This window comes from Crinia signifera, chromosome 5 (assembly GCF_055691185.1).
Source record: "Crinia signifera chromosome 5, ASM5569118v1, whole genome shotgun sequence".
NCBI classification, from domain to species: Eukaryota; Metazoa; Chordata; class Amphibia; order Anura; family Myobatrachidae; genus Crinia; species Crinia signifera.
Window position 1 is genome coordinate 69,952,851 of NC_139221.1, and position 13,503 is coordinate 69,966,353.

The following is a 13,503-nucleotide window of genomic DNA, read 5'->3' on the forward strand; positions in this document are numbered from 1 at the left end:
GCTGTCTATCATTTTATACCTAATTGTGGGTAAGGTGTGATTATGTGATTTAAAATGCCTCGCTACAGGTTGCTCAGAGCCCTTCCCGTCGAGAGCTGCTCTGATGGAGGCTCTGTGGTTTGCTATTCTTTCTTTGAATTGGGTGATCGTTAATAGGCTTATATTCTAGTATATTGCTAATTATCTCTACCCTGAGATCCACGTCACCACTTACGGAGCGTGTAGACCTTTGATACAGTTTATCTTACACTGCATATACCTCTTCCTTGCCAGTATTTCCCTTGTGTTGTTGTTGTTGTTGTTGTTGTTTTTAATGCATTTATCATGTTGTATTACACAGGGTTTGCGGTAGCACTATCTCCCACTTTCTCGCCTCCTGCTCTGACAGCACTGGTTAGCGCTGATGCGCTATGATGACGTCACAGAGTTCCGTGGAAAGGCGCACTTGCGGGGAGTCTTCTTTGATCAGTCACAGGGTGTTCTGTCACATGTATTCTGCTATAAATGTAAGTACTGTTTCTATTTTCATTATGTCTTGATAAAGGGTCAGCGACCCGAAACGTTGGCTAAAGCATACCCGTGTGGGATCACTTATTTCTTATTGCAATTCGCTGCAAGTTGCGAGTGCCGGTGTTTGAACATTCGTCTATATATCCTGTTTGGGAATCAGAGCACCGCACAAGTTGGTTTACTAAGTGGAGTGCCGGGTATCCTTGTTCTATATATATATATATATATATATATATATATATATATAGCGTCCTTGATGCTGTGCACTCCCAGCTTACAGGTATACTGTCCCGGTGCCGGCTGTAGGACCTCCTCGCAGGGAACTCCAAATATATCACCCAACTGTCTCGTGGGACAGCTCCAGCAGCACTTCGGTATAAATCAGGAATAATAGATAGCAGACTCAGCTATACTGCTGTATAGCTGAGTCTGCTATCTATTATTCCTGATTTATACCGAAGTGCTGCTGGAGCTGTCCCACGAGACAGTTGGGTGATATATATATATATATATATATATATATATATATATATCATTTTCTAGACCGTACTTGATGAATGCTAGGTAGATTATTGGTTGCCATGGACAACTTCTCCACTTTTTCATTTTGAAGGATTGGTACATTTACCGCTAAGGGGTTTATTCATCATTGGGGGGCCCCTTATAAGTAAGTATCCAATTGGCAAAAGTTGCGTCAGTGGTTTCATTATTACCAGAGCAACTTAGCATTGCTCTGGTATGGGGACGGCTGCTCCAAAAAGCAGCTGTCTCAGCGATCCTATGACACTGCTGCAGAAGTAGCAGTGATACTTGCTGGAGATGATCCTCAGGGCACACATGCACACAGCCAAAGGTTGCACAGTGCGGAGCCAGAGGAGGGATCCCTCGTCACAATCTCTTGTCACAATCCCAGACCTCCTTCAAATAAGAAAGAGGAGATAGTATGTACCAAATGTGTTAGTTCTTGCAAGCAAACTCCTATAGTGACATCAAAAAAGCTGTATACTGTTACATTAAATAAACGATTAATTTCAGCATCATATACGGAGATGCATTATAATTATAAATTGTTGCATCGCGCTTATCTCACACCTAAATTGAGATTCCTTATTGGTGCTTTCTCAGACACCAATTGTTTGAAATGCAAACAACCAGAGGCAGATTTGATGCATTGTATGCGGTCTTGTGAGGAAGTACAAAAATGTTGTTTAGTTTACGATTATATTCGCACCTCTTTAGGAATACATTTTGTGATGACCCCTGAATGGGCCTAGAGGAATATAACTGCATCTAGTTCCCCTCGCCCTCCCAAAGGTACAAGCCAATTAGTAGCAAAAATTGCAACTGCTGCCAAAAAAAAACATCCTATTGCAAGGGATTTCCTCAGACACATTATCTTTGACCATTTTACAGCCCAGAGTGTCTTATTTGTTTCAAATAGACTGTTGGAAATGTCAATTAATAAGGAAAAGAGGGCAGTTAAATTATTTTCAATATGGCTTCCATATGTTACCACCTGACATTAAGGAAACTCTCAGATCATCATTCCACCTGACAACTTGGTAAAATCCAGAAGTAATAAAACACTATGGGGGAAATTAACTAAGATGTGTATTCTACTTCATATGTGATGTTGCTATGGGCAACTAATCCGACCACTGCTCCTGAAGAAGACGTGTTAACACGTCGAAAGGCGTGGGCCACCATCTGTTTTAGCTTCAATTGCACCTGTTACCAGACCACCCGGACCGGCTTGAAAAACCTACAGGATTCCACAGTCTCAGTTCTTGATGCAAAGACATACCTGGGTGTACTGACACCACCTCACCCGCAACACCCTGCTTTCTCACGGAGTTAATCCGGATCCATAATGCTGGACAATTCTCCGGGACCTTCCTAAGTTCTCCTTCAAAAATATAGGAGACAGATCATCCAACCCTACATCTGGTAACTATTCAACCACATTGGTACATTGAACTGTTGCTTTAACTTTATCCACTGGAGCAATACTTATCCAGATTGTTTTTAATATCCCCCATTTTTTTTGACCTACCATGAGAATTCTCTATAGATAACAATTTAATTGTCTTATTATATTGTATAGTAAATGTATTTTATTGGTTAATTGTGTAATTATTTTATTCAGTCAAACCCAGCGCTGTATACTTCTTTTTCTTCAACCAATCAGATTCTGTCCAATATCTCCTAGAGCAGTGGTACCAACAGTTCACATTTTCCAGCTCACCTCCCAGGTACACAGGTGCACTCATTACTGACTAACACATTTTAAAAGATCCACAGGTGGAGCTCAATACTTCACTTGTGATTCTGTGAGGATACATGGAAAACGTTAACTGTTGGTAGCACTCGAGGACTGGAGTTGGCTACCACTGTCCTAGAGGGTGATAAATAAATAAGAAGAAGATTTAGATTGGTTGCCCATAGCAACATCACATGTGAAGTACAGTAGAATACACATCTTAGTAAATTTCCCCCCTATGTGTGACACACGTTGGTCTTCTATGCCCATCTTCATTTAGGGCCTTATTCTAGTTCACTCTTAGCGGCAAATTCCTTCTTAGCTGGACATAACCATGTGCACTGCAGGGGGCAGATGTAATATGTGCAGAGAGAATTAGCTTTGGGTGAGATTTTGTTTCTGTGCAGGGAAAATACTGACTGCTTTATTTTTACACTGCAATATAGATCTCATTTTGAAGAAAAACCCCACCCAAATCTAATTCTCTCTGCACATGTTACATCTGTGCCACCTGCTGTGCACATGGTTTTGTCCAGCTAAGAAGAAATTTGCCTCTTAGAGTGAACTAGAATAAGGCCCTTAGTTTGCTTACTTTGTTTTTACATTTTTCCTTCATGTGCTGAAGTGGATTCTTTATATTGTTCTTATATTTGGATACTGTGTAATGTTTGTGTATGATTTCACTTAAAAAAAAAGAAGCTGTATACAGTGTTGAATCCACTGGGACACATCAACCCCTGCAGCATGCACCTTACAATCCTGCAACGACTTCACTGCACACTGTTACTGCCCTTGCCGCCCCCTCCCCCTGACATCCCTGCACATTATATAGCCAAACCCACTGTGACGCTCCATGTCCCCGCACCCTGGTAAGTCCCTTACTGCACTTTGTAAATGCTCCACACCTCCTGCAAGTGACATCACTGCAAACTGTGACTTCCTAACTTGCACCCAGTTATTGCTGTACATCTCTGCAACTACCCCCACCCCTGCATTATGTAACTGTGTTCAGGCAAACACCACTCTTGCACCCTGTAATTGCCCTCATGCAAGTGACACCCTAGCACCTGTGTCCTGTATTTTCACCCCTGCACTCTGTAACTCCTATCTCTGTGCTGTGTAACAGCCATCCATACAGTCCTGCATGCCCATGCAACTGCACCCCCGCATCCTAATGTTCTCGTGCCTGTCGTTGGCATAAAACCCAAGTATGATTCGCATGGCAGATCTGGGCCTAGGTAAATAAATTCAAGAATGTAGTCGGGCTGAGAGATTGTTTAGCTAAAGAAAATTCCTTTGTGGGCATATAGGTCCTTATTCTGGTCCACACGCAAAGCTGTGAATTTACCCCTCAGATTTCCAAAAATTTAAAATGGACTGAACTTTGTGCACTGTAGCAATTAAACATCACCGAAGTTGGATACAACTTTCCACAAATGGATTATTTCAGCACATGACAGAATGTACACTAAGGATGGAAAGATGACAGATATGACTCAATATGGGTAGATAGCTCTAGCCATTAGGCTAGTGAGCATAGTGATCTAAGTGGGACCTGAGGAGAGGGAGGCCAAGCAGTCAGTCAAGGCATGGTTCCTCCAAGGACCTAGATGTGGTAGAGGCCTAGGAAGAAGCAGATAGAAAATGTAAGCACCAAGTGGTATGTAGGCCTGTATGAGTCAGGAATCTTGGTGGTCCATAGTCACAAATGTCACATGAGACTTGATTCCTGTAGAAGGCCTCTGGCCTGGTTTTGTGGAACAGTATGGCCTTGATGCCAACCAGGTGCAAGACCCAAATGGCAAGGGGCAGAGATGAGTAGATGTCCAAAGATTAAGTAGATGGATTGCACAACAGGACCTGCGGCAATGATTTCAGGGTAATTGCCAAACAGCTTAAGAAACGGACAGGGCAAGCTCGGGACAAGCTCTGTATTACCTGGTTCAGCAGGTCCTCTCTTCTTCAGGTGGTCCACTCTCTTCTTCAGGTGGTATTAAGAAATGGCAAGGTGTCTCACAATTGATCAGTGCCCAGATTGGTAGGGATAGATTGGTTTCTCTGCTCATATCACAGACCACCAGAAGGCTATTACTGTTTTACAGTGGTTCAAATGTTATAATATATATATTTATTTATTTGCAGTTTCTTATATAGCGCAGCAGATTCCGTTGCGCTTTACAATAGTAGACAGTGATAAAACAAACTGGGTAACAGACAGACTTGGTGGTTAGAGGGCCCTGCTGCAAGCTTACAATCTATTAGGTATATAGGAGGGAAACACAAGGACAGGCATCAGTAATAGCATAGCAGTCCCAACAAGTTACAAGTCCAGAAGGGAAGCTATATAATACTTAAGTGCCTCAGAGGGTTATGCGTGTAGAACTTAAATATGATAGGCTTGCCTGAAGAGGTGAGTTTTCAGGGAACGCTTGAAAGTTTGGAGGCTAGCAGAGAGTCTAATTGTGCATGGAAGGGCATTCCATATGATGGGAGCAGCCCGATGAAAGTCCTGTAATAGTGAATGGGAGCTAGTGATCCGCTCAGATGAGAGACGCAAATCTTGTGCAGAGCGGAGTGGTCGGGATGGGAGATGTTTTGTGATAAGTGCAGAGATATATGCTGGTGCAGTATGGTTAATAGCTTTATATGCAAGTAGAAGTGTTTTATATTGAATACGGTAATATACAGGCAACCAATGGAGGGACTGGCAGAGCGGATCAGCAGACGATGAGCGTCTTGCAAGGAAGATCAGCCTAGCAGCAGCATTTAAAATGGATTGCAGTGGTGAGAGTCTGTTCTTGGGAAGTCCAGTTAGAAGACTATATATAATATATTCAATATATGTTCTTTAAACACAGTGGAGGCCTATGTAAAACACTTCTGGGAGACCCTTATGTACAGCAAGAAAAATGTATTTTAACTTCTGACTCAGTTTTTCTTGGATTACATATGAAAAACTGTTTTTTTATATACAGTAATTTGTCAGTGGCTGAAATGATTTCATGAAACTAGATAATGTATGTTTTCTCATCTGTAATCTTGAGCACGGTTTGTAAAGTAAAGTGAGAGCACTTTACAATTCCATAAAAAATATTATCATCCGTCTTTGTAAATCATGACTAGTGTTAGCACTTAGCATTCTACTACACTTGCAATCTCACTGAAGGCGACAACAAATCGTGCATAGTAAAGTGTAAATAAATTCTAGACAGTTTGTGATTTATTATAGTTTACAATCCTTAAACTTTTGAAAAATTCATGTAAGGTAAAGATTTTGGATTATACTGCTGACTGTGATGCTATGAGATATACTGTATAATCAGTAAGGATAGCTGACAGCATTAAATTGAGTGGTATGCCTAAAAATGTTCCTCGTTCAGCTGCGATGCCGCAGCGGGCTGTCCCACCACTGGCGCATGACCTTTTGGGGCACCCCCCAGTGGTTGCTCCCCTCCTGTCGCTCCTCCCTCCGCTCTGGCAATCGTACGCTGGAGCTCCCCTGTTGCTGCCCCTGCTGCAATTCACTGCATTGAGCTTGCACCGGCGACAGGCCCTGCTCAGGCAAGTTTGGGCACCCGAGTCCCTCCAAGCCGCCCGAACATCGCCGAGCCTGCCGCCTGGTCACTGCTGTGGAAGGGGAACTCCGGCATATGATCGTCAGAGCGGAGGGGCAGGGGCGGAGCGACAGGGTGTATAGGGAGGGAGGAAAGTGGTCTGCCCCGTCTGTGGTGGGTTTTTCTGGGGCAGGAAAAACCTGATCTGGTAGGTATGTCCTGCCAAAGAAAAACCCACCACTCAAGGGGTTAGAAGGGGTTGTTGCAAGACTGAGCTTAAAAGCAAAGGCTGGGGACAATAAAAATGGGTCCACTTTCTGGAAGACCAGACTTGCAGTAAAGATGTAATATCATTCAGCTATTATCACAAACAATTATAACAAATAATAATTTTGAACATCAACTCATAAAATCAATCTGATATTAAACACACACACAGATTTCTAGATAGATACACTGGATATATAGAGAAATGGTCATATCATTTGTATTTGTTTTGTCATTATTATTAACCATTTGAGTGCCAACATCTCTGAGAGAGATGATCAAAATATCCACTCAAAATGCCACCGTCACTCATATTTGTTAAATAAATTCAAATAAAAAATGTGGTATAATAAAAGATTATATTTCCTATATAGAGGTAAACATTACAGGTCATTATGATGAATAAAAATTAATTTTTATTTTTTTATTTGTCAAAGCATTAAATAGGACACTGCACACAATTGATGGATCTTTTTAGATGCTATACAATCTGCTTGCATTATGGTGGAACTAAAGTGTTATTGTAAACTTTTCTAAATTCAAGACAATGGGCGAGATTTAATAGAGTGCGATGCAACATGCCACAGCCGGGGGACACTTTTTACGTATGGTCCCCCAGCCGTACCATGCGCACCATGGCTGATCAGCCCTAGACAGGGTACCTGGGGGAGTGGGGACCCCCAATAAAGGGGTCCCCCCCAGGCTTCACCTATCCAGAGCTGAAGCCCAGGGCTGTCCCCGGCATTTCTGGTCAGTGGATACTGGACGCCTACAGCAAATCGGGGCTGAATGCTTCTATAGCACAGTGACAACCCGATTATCCCCTGTCATTACAATGGAGGAAGTGGGCTCACCCCGCAGTCAGTGGGCGGTGAGCTACTGCAGAGGACAGAGTCAACGCTGGAGCCTAGATTTGTAAGTATAGAGGTGTAAAATGAATGTGTGTATAATAAACTTTAACTTTTCTCTGTGTCTGTTTTCTTAAAACATTCTTTTTACAGGTGGACTACAAGTCCAAGGGGGCCCATTAATGCCCCTCATGCTTGGACTTGTGGTTTTGTCAGTTCCGGGCCCCACAATATCTGATGGCAGCCCTGCTAAAAAGGGGGGTCCCCACACCATTTTTTTCCCATGTCTCCCAAATCGCACATGTCCTCGAAGTCTCACATTTTCATGACTAAAAATCTTAGGGTACTCTTTACCTAGAAGGGTGCCCACGATTTTGATCATAGGCATCGCAGGTAAAAAAATCGCGTCGGTCGCATCGCATGCGACCAAAAAATCGCATGCGATGCGACCGACGCGATTACCGCGATTTTACATAGGGAACAATGTTAAATGGGTCAATTGACCCGATTTAAAATAGGGAACAATGTTAAATGGCCTACAGACCCCAAATAGCCACCCTGGGCCCCCACAATTGTTAACGCTACCCCACGATCAGCGTGAACCCGAAGCGTGCCGAGCGCAGCGAGCCCGCGAGGGGCGGCGGTACGCGTCCTCCGACCTTTTCATACCCCCACTATCCACGTCGGCATGGAGTCGAGAATAGAAAGTGTGGCGAGCGCAGCGAGCCACGAACCCGAAGCGTGGCGAGCGCAGCGAGCCCCGCGAGGGGACGCGGATACCTGTGAAGGCCGCGAGGGGACGCGGATACCTGTGAAGGTATCCGCGTGCGCTCCCCACGCTTCTGGCTTGGTGGCTCGCTGCGCTCGCCACACTTTCTATTCTCAACTCCACGCCGACGTGGATAGTGGGGGTATGAAAAGGTCGGAGGACGCGTACCGCCGCCCCTCGCGGGCTCGCTGCGCTCGCCACGCATCGGGTTCACGTTAATCGTGGGGTGGCGTTAACAATTGGGGGGGGGGCTGGGTGGCTATTTGGGGTCTGTGGGCCATTGAACATTGTTCCCTATGTTAAATCGGGTCAATTGACCCATTTAACATTGTTCCCTATGTAAAATTGCGGTAATCGCGTCGGTCGCATCGCATGCGATTTTTGGTCGCATGCGATGCGACCGACGCTATTTCCATTTTAAAACGCATTTCTATGTAAAATCGCGGGCATCACATCGGTCGGATTGCATGCCATTATAATGGCATGCGATGTACATGCGATGCCCGCGATGGGCGCCCCTCTAGGTAAAGAGTACCAATCTTAGTTTTTCACAACTAAAAATCACACATTTTCATGAATAAAAATCGCACCATATCGCATTTTTTGGCCGCGAATTCGCATTTCACTAAATAGTTCAATTCTTAAAAAAAAATGATTTTGAAAAATGCAATAAGGGGAGATTTCGGAACCTTACTAAAAATTGCATCCCATTAAATCTTAAAAGGGCAGTAAATACATACAGTGAGATATTAATCAATACATACATACAGATAAATGTAACAAACTGAGCTGTAAGCACCACGTATGAATTGCTTTTTACTTTAAAAGTAAAAGTAGGGATTTTTACAGGTAAAGCAGTTAGAGCAGTGTTAGCCAACTCCAGTCCTCGAGAGCTACCAACAGTTCACGTTTTCCAGACAACCTAGCTGCAGCACAGGTGCACTCATTACTGACTAACACATTTTAAAAGAGCCACAGGTGGAGCTAATTACTTCACTTGTGATTCTGTGAGGAGACCTGGAAAACATTAACTGTTGGTAGCTCTCGAGGATTGGAGTTGGCTACCCCAGAGTTAGAGCAATATAATATATCATTCAATAACCACACCCAGCAATACAATTAAGTGCTTGCATTAAATAGTAAATATTGTTATTTTTTTTTAAATTGCCTGCTTTCTAGTACTAAACAAGTGTTTGTCTTGCTTAATTCAGAAGAAGAAGGATACAGTATTAATGTTTCCATGTACCTACTCAGGGTCAGTGACACCTGGTGCTGCCAAAAATGCCTGGTGTGGTATAGTTTTCAAAGGGGACATGTCTAACTGTAAAGGGGGTGTGGTTACTTGTAAAATCCCCAATGACATCACTAAAGTGGGCTTGGTTTAGCAAGGGAGTCCCCGCTAACTTTGCTCCAAGGGCATGTGGGATAATCAGAAACAGCACCGCTTATCACTACAAAGAGGTTCTGCTACTTCACTACTTTACAAAAAGAAAGTACATTTGATTCATTTTATTGTACCTGTTTATAAGAAAAAAATATTGTTTTTATTAGTATGTGAAATATGCCCATATTTTTAAATTGCATTAAAATCTTAGGTGTCGCCCAGGTAATTGTAATAATGTAAATATATATAAATATATTTCTGTAAAATTCAGCCATCATGCCAACAAATCACTTTGCTGTTCTGACTGAAATTGCAACTGCTAAAGACACTGGCTTGTTATAAAATGTTAATATATGTTTCACCATGGCCTCAGAATTCCTCATATTGAATTCTATTTTAGTAGTTCTTCTTCTGGTTCTAGTTTTCCAGAGTCCAATTTAATCAACTTCTTCTCCAGCCGCTGAGATATGAGATCTTTCCTGGTGATCATTCCGACGGCCCTGTTCTGAAGGTCTACAACCGTTAGATGGCGCAGTCCAAGTGTTCGAAACACAACATATGTTCGCTGAAGTGAGAAATTAGCATGAACGGACACTGCTGACTTGTTCACGTACGGCTCCTATGGAAAGAGAGCTTGTAATTAGGACATCTCATTTAATTCTTAGGGAAATCAATAAGATTATATCAAAAGTGTCATAAACATATGTGATAATGTGCAGTAGTAAAGTAATATAAACCACGGGCGCTGCAATCCAACCAAAGCAGCACTATAGACTGAAGAATAGTCACCAAACCCCTTTTACAATATTGTACAAAACAGGCACAGTCTCAACATGCGCTATGGATAGTTTCCATATAGAGTGTGATGGATTCTCCAAACAGTCTCCCCTTCAATGGGATCAGATGCTCCATCTCAATTATACCAGGCACATAGGAAAGCAAAAGTACATAATAGTGTAATACTGTATAGAATAGATATTATAATCCTTTTGTGCAGGGATAGTATAGAGCGTGTTTCCAAGTCTGGAGGGTACTAAAGGGTCACCCCCACAATAAATATATGACGCTCACATGTATGCTTACATGTAAATGGCTGTGATAAATCACATAAAGGTTTCTTTACTCCGTGTTAGATTGACGGTTAAGTGATGGCGATCTTGGGATATAAATAAATCAGCATCAGAAATTAGTGTTAAACCTCTCTTTAATGAAGTTAAAATAATGCCCTCAGGAACAGTAGATAAAGTGACAGAAGAAATTAATCCACACTGCGGAACTCCAAGGAAGTTTCTATATTGTGCAAAAAACAACTCCAACGTTTCGGGGCTAACACACCCCTTTGTCAAGGTACACAAGTGCACGCAATGTGGATTAATTTCTTCTGTCACATATATATCTGCATACAACAACGGCTGGGTGCCCTCCTAAATGTGGGTAAGTATATCGGCAATTACAATGTTTCAGTTATATTTAACTTTTGTCAATTACAGTGCATATTAAAAACAAACATACCTTTATACCCAAAGCCCAACAAGTGTGCCTCAGCGTACCGCAGCGGGACCTCCCGCTCGGCATGTCGAGGCTGCTGCTGATGAGGCTCGAAGCACCCGCCGTCAGGTTGCCATGGACACATGTAAACAATTACCGGCTGCTGGCGCCGTACTGAGCTAACTCAGCGGCGCAGCAGTTTGCATGATATCAAATGTAATCCCTTTATAAGCAGTGGCGTAGCTACGTTTTGAGCGCCCCCCCCCCGTCGCCGCCCCGCCGAGCACCCCTACCCCGTCGAGCACCCCTACCCCGCCGCCCATGCAAACCCCCCCTCAATCCCCCGCAGACTTACCAATAGCGCTGGTCCCGGCGGCTCCGTTCTTCTGCTGAGGACCACCAGAAAATTGCCGCCCCCATACAGCAGACAGTTTCAGAGAACGGTGTGCTATATGGGGGCGGCCATTTTCTGGTGGTCCTCTGCAGAAGAACGGAGCCGCCGGGACCAGCGCTATAGGTAAGTCTGCGGGGGATTGAGGGGGGGTTTAACTATAGCACCGCAGCCCCCGGCGCCCCCACATGCACAGCGCCCCCCCGCGGTGGCGGGGGCTGCGGTGCTATAGTTACGCCGCTGTTTATAAGATGTGACAAAACGGGCTATCAATCCTTGATAAATCTTGTGTACTGCACATTTTATAGCTCAACATACTAAGAATATACTCGAATATAAAGAATATAAAGATAAAGATAAAACAGAATCGCATGCTATATAATGAATAAGTGTTAACCACCAATACTAGAAAACTGACTTGCTAGCTAAAACACATACTGTATATATGCATAGTATATTATAAATCCACAGAAAAATCTATATGTATAAATCTAATAAGAATAAAAACTCTTAAGGATCAATAATTACATTATACAAGTAGGTTGCACCGAAGTGTGGCACTGCCATTCATTGCATACTGATGTCTACTTTATCCTGTTAAAGGGTGTGGAAAAAGAACTTCCAGTGCGCAAGAACTGGCAAGTGACACAACTACATTTTAGGCAACCTAGTTTCTTAGAAGCTGACAGAAAGTTTTTTGATGGCCCTTCACGCAGTGTTGGATACCGAGAAATGTTGGTTTTAACCAACCAATCCCATACGCTTTTTCCCCTGCCATAGCATGGCATAAGCTGTGTATTGGATAGGGGAAGTTGTGGGTCGTTTTGTACGGATGGTGAAATGGTTAGCATTACTGCCTCACAGCACTGAGGTCATGGGTTCGATCCCCACCATGGCCCTAACTGTGCGGAGTTTGTATATCCTCCCCGTGCTTGCGTGGGTTTACTCCGGGTACTCCGGTTTCCTCCCACAATCCAAAAATATACAGGTAGGTTAATTGGCTTCCAACAAAATTAACCCTAGAATGTCTGTGTGTGCGTGTAAATGTGGTAGGGAATATAGATTGTAAGCTCCACTGGGGCAGGGACTGATGTGAATGTTCAAATATTCTCTGTAAAGCGCTGCGGAATTTGTATGCGCTATATAAGAAACTGTTAATAAATAAATACTATGGGCCAATGTTTTTTAGTAATAATATTGATCTTTGGAGACTCAATAATAAATTGGCTTACCCAGGGAAGTTTTTTACTTCTGACTCACTCTTTTGTTTCTTAGTCAATAACACTTCTCTTTCTAATGCCAACACTTTGGCTTTTGTAGCAAGCAATTGGGGTTGTGAATATCCACGTACATTTTTTTTTTCATTAAATCGGTCAATCTGTGCTTCTGCACTAGCAGCGTTGCTGTTTATGCGCTTGATCCGTATCATTTGGGAATACGGCAATCCTCTCACTAGGCTTTTGGATGGCAACTAGTGGCTGCCAACAGCATATGTCTGTCCATCGGTTTTGAAAATACTGACGTGCAAAACAAACCTGCATTTAGAGTGACCTGTACGTCCAAAAAATTATGGAAGTTTGGCTCAATGTGTACGTAAATTTGATTGTACTTTGCATACTATTGTGGCTTTCCAATAATTGAATCAAGGAGGAATCAGAACCCTTCCACACTACACACAAATCATCTATGTAGCGACAGAATAATGAAATCTCTGCCTTGACCAAAAAACAAGTCTTCCTCCACGGCAAACATAACTATGTTGGCATAGGCCGGGGCGGCACTAGATCCCATGGCACACCCTTGGGTCTGCACATAGAACTGTTTGCCGTAGACAAAGAAGTTGTTAGTAAGAATTAATGTTACTCTTTACCTAGCACGGCGCCCATCGCGGTCATCGCGGGCATTGAATGCACTAAAAAATCGGGTGCGACGCGACCGACGCGATGCCCGCTTTTTCTATAGGGAACAATGTTAAATTTCTCAATTGACCCGATTTTACTGTTCAATGCCTCAATTGACACGATTTTTCCAT

General features: G+C 43.1%; 2 protein-coding genes across 3 annotated transcripts in view; both read right to left on the reverse strand.

Moving 5' to 3' along the window:
- MCM4 (minichromosome maintenance complex component 4) overlaps positions 1-13,503 on the reverse strand; it is a 372,932-nt gene that overhangs the window by 132,950 nt on the left and 226,479 nt on the right. The window contains exon 18 of one of the 2 annotated variants that reach the window (XM_083187420.1): positions 5,947-5,957. The exons of the other annotated variant lie outside the window; for it this stretch is intronic. The gene's annotated coding sequence lies outside the window, so the exon portion shown is untranslated. Of the gene's footprint in view, positions 1-5,946; positions 5,958-13,503 lie in introns of those variants that run through there. 2 annotated transcript variants of the gene reach the window in all.
- The window catches only part of LOC146079479 (chloride channel protein C-like), a 151,913-nt gene continuing 147,047 nt past the window's right edge, over positions 8,638-13,503 (reverse strand). Inside the window, exon 17 of the mRNA XM_083186247.1 lies at positions 8,638-10,211. Coding sequence (XP_083042373.1) covers positions 9,984-10,211 — 228 coding nt within the window. The 3' untranslated portion in view covers positions 8,638-9,983. The remainder of the gene's footprint in view (positions 10,212-13,503) is intronic.